Raw genomic sequence first — 13,698 nt, forward strand, 5'->3', positions numbered from 1 at the left:
TATTCTATTCTATTCTATTCTATTCTATTCTATTCTATTCTATTCTATTCTATTCTATTCTATTCTATTCTATTCTATTATTTTTATTTGTTCGTTTGTGTGTAATCCTGCCTATCCTGGAACTCACTCTGTAGACCAGGCTGGCCTTGAACTCACAAAGATCCACCTGGCCTCTGCCTCCTGAGTGCTGAGATTACAGGCATGCACCACCATGCCTAGATGTTCAAAACTCACTTTTCAAAGGATGAGTAGCTAACATGTAGATACATGTTGCTTACCTTTAGCTCTGGGCCTACTCCCAGGGCCTCCAGGGCTTGTGCTTGGTGATAAAGGATGCACTGGAAACCTTCACACACACACCAGTCCCAGCCTTTCTCTACAGGATAGACAACAAGCTTTAGATGCATATACTAATACTTTACTATGATGTTTTTACAAAACACAATCTCTGTTGACATGGGCTAACAGACACAGGTACCTCATGTATTTGTACATGTATTTGTACCTCAGTTTCTTTTCTTTATGTGTGATTGTATATTTTATGTATGTCTGTGTATATACACTTGGTGTATGTACAGTTTGTGTGTGTATATTTGTGTGTTTGTGTATGCTGTGTGTGAGTTTGTGTGCCTGCTTTGGGGGTTTTGTTGTTTTGTTTTGTTTGGGTTTTTTTGTTTGTGTGTTTGTAGCCCTGCCTATCCTGGAACTCGCTCTGTAGACTGAGTTCAAATTCAAAGAGATCTGTCTACTCCTGCCTCCTGAGCATACCCAGTGAAATTTAAGTTTTTTTTTTTTAATTATTTTATTTTATTTTTTAAATATTAGTTACAGTTTATTAACTTTGTATCCCAGCTGTGGCCCGCTCCCTCATTCCCTTCTAATCCCACCTTCCCTCCCTCATCTCATCCCTGCCCCTTTCATCTGACCCTAGCTTATCAGGTTTCTTCAGGAGAAATTTAGGTGTTTTTTTTTTAATTTTTTATTAATTACACTTTATTCATTTTGTATCCCCCCATAAACCCCTCCCTCCTCCCCTCCCGATCCCACCCTCCCTCTCCTTTCTGCATGCATGCCACTCCCCAAGTCCGCTGATAGGGGAGGTTCTCCTCTCCTTTCTGATCTTAGTCTATCAGTTCTCATCAAAATTGGCTGCATTGTCCTCTACCATGGCCTGGTAAGGCTGCTCCCCCCTCAGGGGGAGGTGATCAAAGAGCAGGCCAATCAGATTATGTCAGAGGCAGTCCCTCTTCCCATTACTATGTAACCCACTTGGACACTGAACTGCCATGGGCTACATCTGTGCAGGAGTTCTAGGTTATCTCCACGAATAGTCCTTGGTTGGAGTATGAGTCTCTGGGAAGTTCCCTGTGTTCAAATTATCTTGTTCTGTTGCTCTGCTTGTGGAGTTCCCATCCCCTTCAGCTCTTACTATTTCCCACTTCTTACATAAAATTCCATTCACTCTGCCCATCAGTTGGCCATCAGGCTCAGCATCTGCTTTGACAGTCTATACTGCAGAGGCTTTCAGAGGCTCTCTGTGGCAGGTTTGAAATTTAGGTTTTTTTAAATGTGTATTTTACAGTGCTCAAAACATTCCTATATTGAAATACTTGGTTGCTGCGTCCACCAGTTTTCTGTTCCATTTCTTTTTTTTATTTGTTTTGTGTTTGTCTGTTTTGTTTTTTTGAGACAGGTTTTCTCTGTGTAGCCTTAACTAACCTGGACTTGCTTTGTAGACCAGGCTGGCCTTGAACTCACAAAGATCCGCCTTGCCTCTATATCCCTGAATAATTATTATTCACTTATTCAGATTATTCAGTTCCATTTCAACACATATTTTGGTCAACAAATAAACAAATGTCAAGATACAAGAAATGATGTCCAGGCATCAGGAAAGGGCAATCCGCACAAAGAAAGTAAACTTGCAATAGCATTATGCTTTTGTGAAAATGTTTCCAGCTTAGAGAGGGAAACCGAAAATAAAAAAATCTGATACATACTAGTAGTGCCTAGGTACCAGATATATCCTAAGTATTTCCTTTTTCCCTTTTTAAGGTTGTGTGTGTGTGTGTGGTATTGTGTGCAGTGTTTGTAATTGTTAGTGTGTGTGTGCACATGTCGGTGGGTAGCATGTGGCTGCATATGGGTGTGTGTAGGTCTATAATCAATGACAGGGTCTTCCTCGATCACTCTGCATTTTTTTAAAATTAGTATTATCTCATCTCCTGTGTATGGACATATAGGTACCACATATACATGCCTGGTGCCCATGGAAGCCACAAGGGATCGGATCCCCTGGAACTCAAATTATAGACGGTTGTGAGCCATCATGTGGGTACTGAGATGTGACCCAAGGTCCCAGAAAAGCAAGTGGTCTTAACCACTGAGCCAGCTCTCCAGCACTTCCATTTTCATGTTTTTAAATGGGGTCTCTCAGTGAATCTGAAACTCATGGATTTGGCCAGGATGGCTGGCCAGTAAGCTTCATCCCTCCCAATACTGAGGTTACAAGAAGCATGCTGACATTAGCAGCTTTTACACAGTTTGATCTGACCTCTAGTGCTTGTATGTCAGGTATTTCACTGATGGATCCATCTTCCCAGCTCCTAAATATTTTAAACAGACTATTCTTGTGAGCCTCACAACACTAAGAGATCATAAAGAAATCTGTCAGAGCAGTCAGAATCATAGGTTTAGCTATGGTAGCAACCAGTTAGAGAAAATGTTACAATGGGTGAAGACCGTTGTTTTTTGCCTGCCACTACCAGACAAATACAGAAACCCATTCGAATCACGCTATCAAAATTTCTCACGCATGGCTCCTGAAGTCTGTTACTGACTCCCACATGACTCCTCTGCACACTGGGAAGACTCCAACCCCTTTCACTTACCTGAATATCACAGAGTCTCCTGCCCACAATGACTAACAAATTCCCTCCTGGGAAGAGTCTCAGATATAACAAAAGGCCTGTAATCTCTGATGCATGCACAAGTTAAGTGGGATTAGACCCTTCAAGTGGTATGCATGCATAGGGTTCCCACACACTGTCTCACACTCAGAAACTGATAATGTTGCCTTTTAAACTCTCTGCACTCTCCTACTGTATGTAACAATGGTGTGACTATTCTCTTTTCACAGGTGACAATGCCAATGACTATGGTATTGACTATGAGACACTACCTAAGCAAGCATCCAACTTTTTGTAGACATTTAAGCCCTATACATTTTAACGATTTACATATATGAATTACCATTAACCACATTTTACTGTGATAAAACTGAATAAAAATCGATCAGGTTGTAGCCTCTAAAGAGTCACTACTGGACTATAGAGGCAGATGGTTCAGCAATGAAGAACAACGGCTGCTCTCAAAAAGGACCTGGGTGTGGTTCCCAGCACCTACATGGTGGGTCACAATCATCTATAACTCTGGGTTCCAGGGAGTCCAACACAGTCCCCTGGCCTCTAAAGGAAGCTACACACATGGTACACAAACATACATGCAGACAAACACCTACATGCATATATATAAAATAATCTTTTCTTTTAAAGTCACTACTAAAGGTTAAACAGGAATATATGTTAGTACTTAAACATACCCTCTGTTATTTATCTATATTTAGTAACTTAGATTTTCTGCTTAAAATGCTGGCATTCTGTCTGGAATCTATTTAAAATTCGTTCTGTGTCCTCAAACCATGAAGGAACATGGAACAGAGCCTTGAAGTGCATGTTAGTGCTCACCGTGCTTGCTTCTCTTTTTCAGCCCCCTGCTGATGGAGTTGATCTTGGTGTTAGGAATGACTGCAGTACTTACAACTTCCTCAGATCGCTGCAGAAAACAAACACAGACGGTAAAGACAGAGTGAGGTCCCTGAGACATAGTCCAAGTGTGCTCTGGGCAGTGTCCAGGTCCCAAACTGAAAATGACTGACAGAGGACAGTGAAACCACACTATGATGGTCAGTCTTTTTCATTCAAAAAATTTGGGGTTCCTAAAAGAGTGAGTTACACAGTAACCAAACAAATAAACCTTTACTTTAAACCATGTAATTATATTTTAAATAAATATGAATTCTAAAAGCATGGCATGGTGATGCATGACTTTAATCCCAGCATTTGAGATGCAGAGGCAAGCAGATTTTTTTGAATTTGAGGCCAGCCTGGTCTACAAAATAAGTTCCAGGGCAGCCAGGGCTACACAGTGCAACCCTATCTTGAAAGCAAAAACAAAACAAAAAGTATTAAAAGATAAATTTTAATTTTTTAAAAATAAGGAGAACCATTTAAAAATTATATTAACTTTTCAAACAGGACCAAAAATAAAATATACTCCATTTTGTATTCATGCAAAATACACTTTAACAGTAATTTATGGTTACAGGTAGTAGCACACCCCCACAATCCTGCACTATGAAGGTGAAGGCAGGAAGCTCAAGAGTTTAAGGCCAGCCTATGCTACAGAGCCTCCTTCAAAGCAAGTAAACAACAACAAAAACAAAACCACCAACTCCCTGACTCACCATGCATGCTGATGCCTGTCACACAAGGAGGCTGCTATTCCCTCAGCATGGTTGTGTGAACATTACTCAGAGAGGATTTCACTTACAAAAGTACTGTCATGGGTGTGGGCTATACCTTTAATCCCAGCACTTGGGAATCAGAGGCAGGGCCAGCCTGGTCTACATAGAAAGTTCAGACAAGACAGGGTTACAAAGTAAGACCCTATCTGGGAAAAAAAAAAAAAAAAAAAGAAAGAAAGAAAGAAAGAAAAGATAAAATAAAAGCACTGTTTTTTATTTTCAGCAAAACAGAATTTTAAAATGGTTAATGGTTAGTACCATTTATAACAAACTGATCAATGACAACTGCTACCAAGGGCAATTATCTTAGATTGACTTTCTTATAACAAAGAACAAAATACTGAGTCTTATTTCTGGAGAAAAGTAAAAATTAAAAAAAATAAATGATATTAATATACTTTTCTAAATTTAAAGACTGAGAATGAAGGGCAGGAGAGACGGCTCAGCCATTAAAGGCTAGGCTCACAACCAAAAGTCTAAGAGAATAAAGCTTATCTCTGGTTTTTTTGAAGGGGGTTCCAGAAAGTCTGGGCAAGCGTCAGGTCTGGGATCTGCCTGTCCTCTGAGCACTGGGTTTCCAGACTCTATCACCCCCAGCAGGGTGAGCCTCGTAAGAATAAAAGGCATGACTGTGTAGTAACCTAGCCAACCTAACATGTCTAAACCTTAGGTCAATCCCCAAGAGCCAGCCTGGGCTACATAAGCCCTTCTCAAGAATAAGAGACATGCCTCCACCAACAAGTTTTCTGGACTGCAGATATTATTTTCAAAGATATATGATATACTAAGTTAGCCACAGTGAGAAGGTAAAACATGCAAGTGGTGAGAAGGGGGCTTTTACATTTGAACTATCTAGGACATAAAAGAAAAACTCGGAAATGCTAAACATTCTCATGGTTAGATTGTAGACTATTTACATTCTAATTAGAAACCTGCAATTCTTAGAACAGCACAGTTAAAAACATCAAAACAAAAGGCTCGGTGGTACTTGCAAGTCTCCCTTTCCCCTCCATACACACAGAAACAAGGCTGAGCGAAGCTGCTGAATATATACTGAGAATATTAGTGATTTTGGCTTTCACCTGCAGTTTTCAAATTTCCTATAATGAATATGCATTGTTCTTATAAAATCTCCTAAACTCACATATTTTGGGCCCATACTTTTTATTAAATACTTACAAGACTTACAAAAAAAAATATGTTGTCTAAACTGGACAGATTAAGGACTTTAGATTCTTTTTCCTGAATAAAACACACCAGGAAAGAAGCTTTCCACTCATAAGGCTTTGCTTGGACTGAACACAGTGCCACGAACTTGAAGAATCACACACAGAGAGCTGGGGGAAAGGAGAGAAGCAGAGTCGGGAGAGCTGTCCCACAGCTTCCACCTGTCACAGGCCTACTGACTCACTGGCCACTCTTCACCCACTGAATTTCAACACCACCACCCTGCACAACTCCAGGAAGCACAGTGGTATGCTATTATATGCATTGACTATGCCAGGGTTAGTGTGAGCCAAGAGCAACAACTAGAGTCGGGTAACAGGCAGGGTTGCCTATTGTGTGGAGGGAAGACTCCGAGGTTCACAGGCTTTCACAAAATCATGGTGCAGCCAGGGATGTAGTTAGTAGGACACTTGCCTGGCACACAGAAGGCACTAGCTCATGCCCTTGCACAATAGGAAAAGGAAAAAACTGTCACCCACATTAAAGAATCCTTATTCCCTTGGGTTGAGAGTCTTAAATATGAAACTAGGTAGTAATATTATATTCTTTCAAGCTACAAATGACGGTAATAGACTTAATCAGAACCAGGAAACATCAAAGACAGAACTAAAAGCAGCCATTAGTTACAGCTGTTCAAGTCCTATAAATATAGTGCCCTGACTCCATCTCTTCCATTATGGCATCCCGCTCCTTCACTCTGTTTACATTTGAATTACCCTACCAAATTAACACTGACTAAACCACAGAGCCTCAATGAGCATCAAAGCAGAGGACAAATGGCATACATTCCAAGTGTCCAATTTGATGTATTTGTATACAAGCATTTATACGTCTTGATGAGACATGTCTCCATGAGACCATCACCATGATCAAGGAGATCACACTCCATCATTCCCCAGTGTTTTTGGTAAAGCATATATCTTGCTAATATCCTGAGTAACATGGAAGCAAAGAAACATCTGAGCTGTAGATTGAAGACCACCTCCAGGAAACACACCCATGGGGCTGGTGAGATGGCTCAGGGCTCAGAGCATGTGCAGTCTTGCAAGAGAACCCTTGAATTTCCACACCTATGTATGGCAGCTCACAACCATCCCAAACCCAGCTCCCTCTGCTGGACTCTGCAGGCACCTGCACTCACATGCACATACCCATACATACACTTATCTTTTTAGAAAAGCACTTGTGTAACTGAGTTGCAAGCTAAATTAGCTATGTTTCTTATGGGTTTTGTCCAGATTTTGAGTTATCTGAGGTAGGAAGGTAAATCAGTCCTCTATCACACTCTATGTTGGGCAGTCTCTCTTGGGTAACAAACTAGCTTTCTGAACCAGTGCTAAAGACAGTACTTATTCCTTCCTAGCTCTGCACGTCCAGCAAATCCTTTCCTATGGAGAACAACCCCAGCATGTTTAAGTACTCCAGCAGCAGGCTTCCCACACTTTGTTTACTGCCCTAAGGTACGCTCACCAGAACAGGACCTAGAACTTCCAGGGTGGAGACGGCCTCACAGAGTGACAATCTCTAGTTTAAGAAACTGGTGTGGCTGGGTGGTGGTGGCACATGACTGTGATCACAGCACTCAGGAAGCAGAGGCAGGGGGATCACTGTGAGTTCAGGATCAAGACCAGCCTGGTCTACAGAGAGAGCTCCAGGACAGCCTAGGCTACACAGAGAAACTCTTGTCTCGAAAAAAAAAAAAAAAGAGAGAGAGAGAAAAGAAAGAAAGAAAGGAGAAAAGAAAAGACAAAAGAAAAGAAAAGAAAAGAAAAGAAAAGAAAAGAAAAGAAAAGAAAAGAAAAGAAAAGAAAAAAGAAAAAAGAAAAAAGGTGTGATGGGGTTAGAAGACTCAGGTGCAAGTCCTACCCCAAATCTTTGCACTCGTGTAACATTAGCAAGCTAACTCAACTGGTGTCAGGTGTGGTGGTGCAAGCCTTTATTTCCAGCTCTCCTGGATTTCTGAGTTAGAACCCAGCCTGTCTTAAAACAACAACAAAGAGTAACAATTCATGAGCCCTGCTTGCTTGGTCTGTCTGTGCATAACATTGTATCTCATAGATTGTTGTGAGGCAGGAATTACATAATAGATGAGAAAGTACTTTGTAGTTTGTAAAGAAATTAGACAAAGACACGTGATAATGAAGCATGTTTCCAATACTCTCAACAGTCTCCCATCATTCTAACATTCCACCTTCCAAATCTCTAAGCTAGTACAACACATTAAAAACTAATAATACCTTTCAAGTGTAATGTTAAATACTTCCAGCTGGGTGTGGTGGCACACACCTTTAATCCTAGCACTCAGGAGGCAGAGGCAAGATAATCTCTGTGAGTTCAAGGCCAGCCTGGTCTACAGAGGGTGTTCTAGGACAGCCTAGATTGTTACATAAAGAAACCCTGTCTCAAAAACACCAAATAAATAAAATAAACAAGAAAACAAAAGCCTTCTATACACATACAGTCTATATAAAACATTAGTTTATAAATGTGGCTCAACATAATTTTAAAAGTTTATCTCCAATCTGATTTACAATGTTTTTAAAAATCCAAGATATTGCTCTTAACACTGTTTCTATTCTTGGAATCTGGCCATGAATGAGTGATAAAATAGACTCCTTTTTTAGAAGTGAGACCACAGACCAAGGTGAAACTGCAATTTTAAAGCATAAGCAAAATTTGTGAATGACACATTACTTACATCTGTGACATTGTGGCAGGAAGTACAATAGTATTTGCCTTCATCAGTAAGGCCCCAGGAGACAGCATCACACTGCGAACAGCGGTCTGTGCACGCCTGCTACAGAAGGCAGGAGAACTGTTACTGTCAGGACAGCACATGCATTTTAAACCCCATGGCTCTCAAGTTCTACTTCCAGTGTTCCCCCACATTTAAAACTAAAAACACATCAGACAATATCTACAATAAGGAGAAGAGTTTAGTCTCTTTAGTAGTATGAAATGCAGTCACTATCCCATAAAACTATAAAAATATGCAGAGAACAAAGAATGAAAGATGGATAGGGCCAAATTGGAAACAAAGACCTAAGGAAACCTCCCTGGAATTGTGGAGGGCAAAAAGATGACCCAGTGTATGGATAGACAAAACAAAAATACAAAGATGAAACACATGGTTGGCATTTCCTTTGGGGCACTGAGAATGTAACACGAGGCAGATGTTTCAAGTTTTGATTTATTCATCCAACAACATAAAGGGTTTCAACTGTATGTGTTCCAGACATTTAACTGGGTGCTGGAGGTGGGGATGTTCTACAGTAAGCAAAAGGATAGACTGTGGTCTATATGGATGGATCGTGATAAATTGTAATTTCAATTTTATCAACTTATTATCTATACATTACATTTGTAATAAATACAAATTTGTAATAAATACAAATACATTTACTGAGTCTACTGTGAGACCCTCTGTCATTATTCTGCCAATGCACACAAACAGAACTGGTTCCTAATTCTTCGGTGTTTGACTTAGGGGGTCAATTACTGAATATACCTATCATGTTAAAAGCACATGAAAAGTTCAACGGCATCCTGCTCACTTTTGTGGTATGGGCACTTGTACTGGATAGTTTTGTGTCAACCTGACACAAGCTAAAGTCATCTGAGAGGAGAGATGCTCAATTAAGGAAAATGCCTCCATAAGATCAAGTTGTAGGCTGGCCTGTAAGGCATTTTCTTAATCAGTGTTTGATGGCGATGGCGGGAGAGTCCAACACATTGTGGGTGGTGCTAGCCCTGGGCTGGTAGTCCTGGGTTCTATGGGGAGGCAGGCTGAGCAAGTCATGAGAAATGAGCCAGTAAGCAGCACCCCTCCACTGCTCCCCATCAGCTCCTGCTTCCAGGTTCCTTCCCTGCTCTTTAGATGATGAACAGTGGATATGGAAGTATAAGCCAAATAAACCTTTTTCTCCCCAACTTGTTTATGGTGTTTCATCGCAGCCATGGAATGTCTTCGGTAGGTGTCTGGAATCGGTACCCCAGGGATTATCTGGAGGCATCCCAAGTTCCAGGTCCCGCTCTCCCTCACCCGCGCCAACGTCAAAGGGAACTTTGCTGCGTGGTCCCTTCCAGAGAGAATAAGCCACGGGGATGGCCACCCTACAAACCCACAGCTTCATCTTTCTCCTGGTCTACGCCCCATGTGTACAAACACTCCACCCACCCGCACCCAGGGCTGACACAACACGCTGCCCGGTTCCCCTGCCCGCGCGGCCTCCGCCCCCGTGCTCCGCCCCCTATGCGGTCACCGCCGTCAGCCGACTCCTCCTCCCCGCGCTGCTCCTCCTCCTCCCCCTGGCTCTCCTCCGCCCTTTCAGTTAGGGAACGTAAAGCTGGACCTCCACGGGATCCTCAAAGTCCTTACCGCCTCCTCCTGATCCATTGCTGCTCTCACGCCGCCACCGTTACCCAAGCGGCAGACACCGCTTCCGGGAGAGGCGGGGGAGCGCGCTCCGCCGGAAACGCAGGCTCTGCCTTTGGGTTCCGTTAGTCTTCTGTGCCGCCGGGGCCGCAATCAGGCAGTGCAGGGCGCTAAAGACTGGGCTCAGACGTACGAGGAGTTTTCTGTGTTGTTTTTGTTGTTGTTGTTGTTGTTGTTTTTGTAGCCCTAGCTGTCGTGGAACTCGGCTCTGGAGACCAGGCTGTCCTCGAACTCAAAGAGATCCAATTGCCTTTATCTCCTGAGTGCTGGGATTAAAGGTCTACGCCATCACTTCCAGTTTCTGGGCTTTACGAAATGAATTCTCAGTGTTTGAGTACAGAACACAGGCTGTTGAGCTAGAACTGGGTTTCTATTTGGATTTTTTTTTTAACTTCCGCATATCCTAGGACCCAAACCCTTGTACAGGCTAGCCAATATTCCACACCACCGAGCTACATCCCCCGCTTTTAGACCTAGATTTCTAATCATGAATTTACCTCTTTCTTGTGATTCCATTTCCTTCTGTGTAAGAATTGTGTGTTCACCCGTGAATATAATTAAGTCTTATATAAATAACATCTTGATAAATTTACCTCCTGCTCCTTCATTGTGTAAACCAAAATTGTTTTACGTTCTGGAGATTCCTCTGTGAACAAAATAAGGCTTCATCTTTGAAGATTATATTTGTTTTATTTATTTGTTTTTGTTTGTTTGTTTCAAGATAGGGCTTCTCTGTGTAGTGCTGGTTCTCTTGGAACTCACTTTTTAGATCAGACTGTCCTCGAACTCAGATCTGCCTGCCTCTGCCTCTAGAGTGCTGGGATTAAAGGTATGTGCCAGCAGTGCGGCTGGGCTATATTTGTTTTAAATACTAAGGATTCTTTCTAGGGGCGGTTAGAGATGGATTTCTGGTGATAAGGTCCCCAGCAGGGGAAGCTGGAGTGTGGTGAAGATCCTGCAGAACAATGGAAAAATGGAGAGAGAGAGAGAGCGCGCCATTGCAGGGGGAAAGAGGGACTCTATATTAGCAAATTAATGAAGGTACTAAAAAGAATAGAAGGCTATCATTTAGGACACTAATCCCATTGCCCCGCCCCCTTGGGACTGCTATGCAATAGGAGTGTGGCGGTTTATGGAAGATACTAGAAAAAGTGGGGTGATCCGTTTTACTGGGGCAGCGCCATGATATCGGACTTTGGTAGGTAGAGCTCCAAGGGGATCAGATCCTCTGACCTCCATGGGGACCAGACACAGACATGGTGGACACATACATGCAGGCAAAACATCCATACACAAAAATAAAAATGTTAAATGCAGTGAGAGAGGTGGTTTCAGTTTGGAATGGGGTCGTCAAGAAAGATCTCACTGAGAAAGGATCTTTAACACAGACATACATTTCTAAGAAGGAAAAGCTTAGACTGAGAAAGAAAATGATAAGTTAAGCATTCAACAGGAAGCTGCCACAGATAAGCTCTTTGAAAAGAGTGAGAATTTTAATAACTCCAGAAAAACTGATCAAGAAGAAAAGCACGTTTGTGAGGTCCTGGGCTTAGTCAGCAACACCACAATAGAATAATACAGAATAAAATATTGGCTAGTTTCATCTGTATCACCAGAAATGCTATAGGGAAAAAAAAAAAAAAAAAAAAGACTTTTATGGACTTTCTTTCCAGACAGGGTTTGTAAACATTGCCCTGTTGAGGCCTGCTCTTTGTAACATAGCTGAAGCCATTTTTGTATTCAGTACCCATTTTTGTTTATAAGGTGAAATTTAGTTCAAAAAATTTTCACTTACTTCCTAGAAGTAGTTATTCATAGCTGATGCTAACAAACCCTTCCAGAAGATCAAGTTAACCTACCTACAGACCCTGCCAGACGGTCAAGTTAACCTTATATTTTACTATGACTCAATGGTGTTATAACTCCTCCTTTTTCTCACTTGGCTACACTCTGGTGCACTCTGTGTTATCTCCACACTTGGACACACTCTGGTTGTACTCTGGAAGACCCTAACTACTGCCTCAGTTTCCCCACTTAGGACCAATCAGCTTAAAGGTTAGCTGATAGTACTTTGTCTAGTTAGCTAATATGTAATATTGCTTTGTATAGTTAGCCAAAATGTAATGTTCCCTCCCTTTGCCTTTCTATACGTGGCTTTCCTATAACAAGGCTACCCTAAAGGCAGACCAGTTTGGCTCCTGAGTCCTCTCTGTGGCCTGCGATCAGCTTGGAACAGGCTTTCAATAAACCATCCATATCTGACTGGGATGGGTGTTTGAGTGGTTTGCGTTGCTATTTTTGGACTACAACAGCCTGGCTATCCTGGGACTCACTCTGTAGTCCAGGCTGGCCTCAAATTCAGGAGAGCTGCCTGCCTCTGCCTCTCAAATGCTAGGCTTAAAGGCATGTGCTACCACCTGGCCACGTTTGAATTTTTCAAAGAAAGGGACTCTTTGTTTTTGGTTTTTTTTTTTCTTAGAAAATACATTATTTTTAAAACATGCAAAGAGAAATAGAAAAATCTGAATGACCTGACAGCTATTTGAGAAACCGACTTAGGGCTGCGATGCCATGTGGAAGATCATGGGCTCAAACTCTAAGACTGGAAATAAATGAACAAGTAAAACATCAGCAAGACAAAGCAAAGGCAGGAAGTGTCCACGCTAGTCTTCTCAGCAATAGACTTACATAACCAAGACTTCACGCAAGCCAATGATGCCCAGCCCAGTGTAAAACAGGCCGAAGACAAGACAACAGAGTGTGGTATGCCAAAGCTCTCTAATCCCAGCACTCAGGAGGCTGAGGCAGGAGGATAAGAAGTTTAGTGTCACATATAACTACCAAGCAAGTTCTAGGCCAGCCTGTGCTGTACGACATGTGGTCTCTGAAAAGAGAGAGAAAAGTGAAGATGTAGTCTGGTAATAGAATGAGAAGCATTAAATCCAATCAATCCCAGTGTTGCAAAGGGTTTTAATTCACATGCAAATGTATTCACATTCATTACTCATCAGAAAAATGCAAATTAAGGCCACAAGGAGAAACTACCACACATCCAGGCGAATGGCCACAATTTAAAAGATTGATAAGATTTGGCAAGACTATGGATAACTTAGATCTCTTCTAAATTGCTGATCAAAGAATAAATTGGTAAAGACATGTTTGAAAAAAAAAATTCTTCAAGTAAAACTAAAGGTTAGAACTGGTGTGGTGGCAGTCATCTTTAACTGAAGAACTCAGGAGGCTGAGGCAGAAGGATCAGGAGTTTGACAGTTACCTAGGCAACATAATGATACCCTGCCTCAAAAAGAGAAAGAGAGAAAGAAAGAAAGAAAGAAAGAAAGAAAGAAAGGAAGGAAGGAAGGAAGGAAGGAAGGAAGGAAGGAAGGAGAAAGAGAAAGAAAGAAAGAAAGAAAGAAAGAAAGAAAGAAAGAAAGAAAGAAAGAAAGAAAGA

At 41.7% G+C, this 13,698-nt stretch overlaps 1 protein-coding gene across 1 annotated transcript in view; it reads right to left on the bottom strand.

Annotated features, from left to right (window-relative positions):
* Positions 1-10,224, bottom strand: part of Taf1b (TATA-box binding protein associated factor, RNA polymerase I subunit B) — a 64,588-nt gene extending 54,364 nt beyond the window's left edge. The window contains exons 1-4 of the mRNA XM_055626021.1: positions 10,191-10,224; positions 8,511-8,609; positions 3,747-3,834; positions 279-376 (exon numbers count right to left, since the gene is read on the bottom strand). Coding sequence (XP_055481996.1) covers positions 279-376; positions 3,747-3,834; positions 8,511-8,609; positions 10,191-10,208 — 303 coding nt within the window. The 5' untranslated portion in view covers positions 10,209-10,224. The remainder of the gene's footprint in view (positions 1-278; positions 377-3,746; positions 3,835-8,510; positions 8,610-10,190) is intronic.
* Positions 10,225-13,698: the final 3,474 nt, after the last annotated feature.

This window comes from Psammomys obesus, unplaced genomic scaffold, assembly GCF_907164565.1.
Source record: "Psammomys obesus unplaced genomic scaffold, mPsaObe1.curated_primary_1811, whole genome shotgun sequence".
Classification (NCBI taxonomy): domain Eukaryota; kingdom Metazoa; phylum Chordata; class Mammalia; order Rodentia; family Muridae; genus Psammomys; species Psammomys obesus.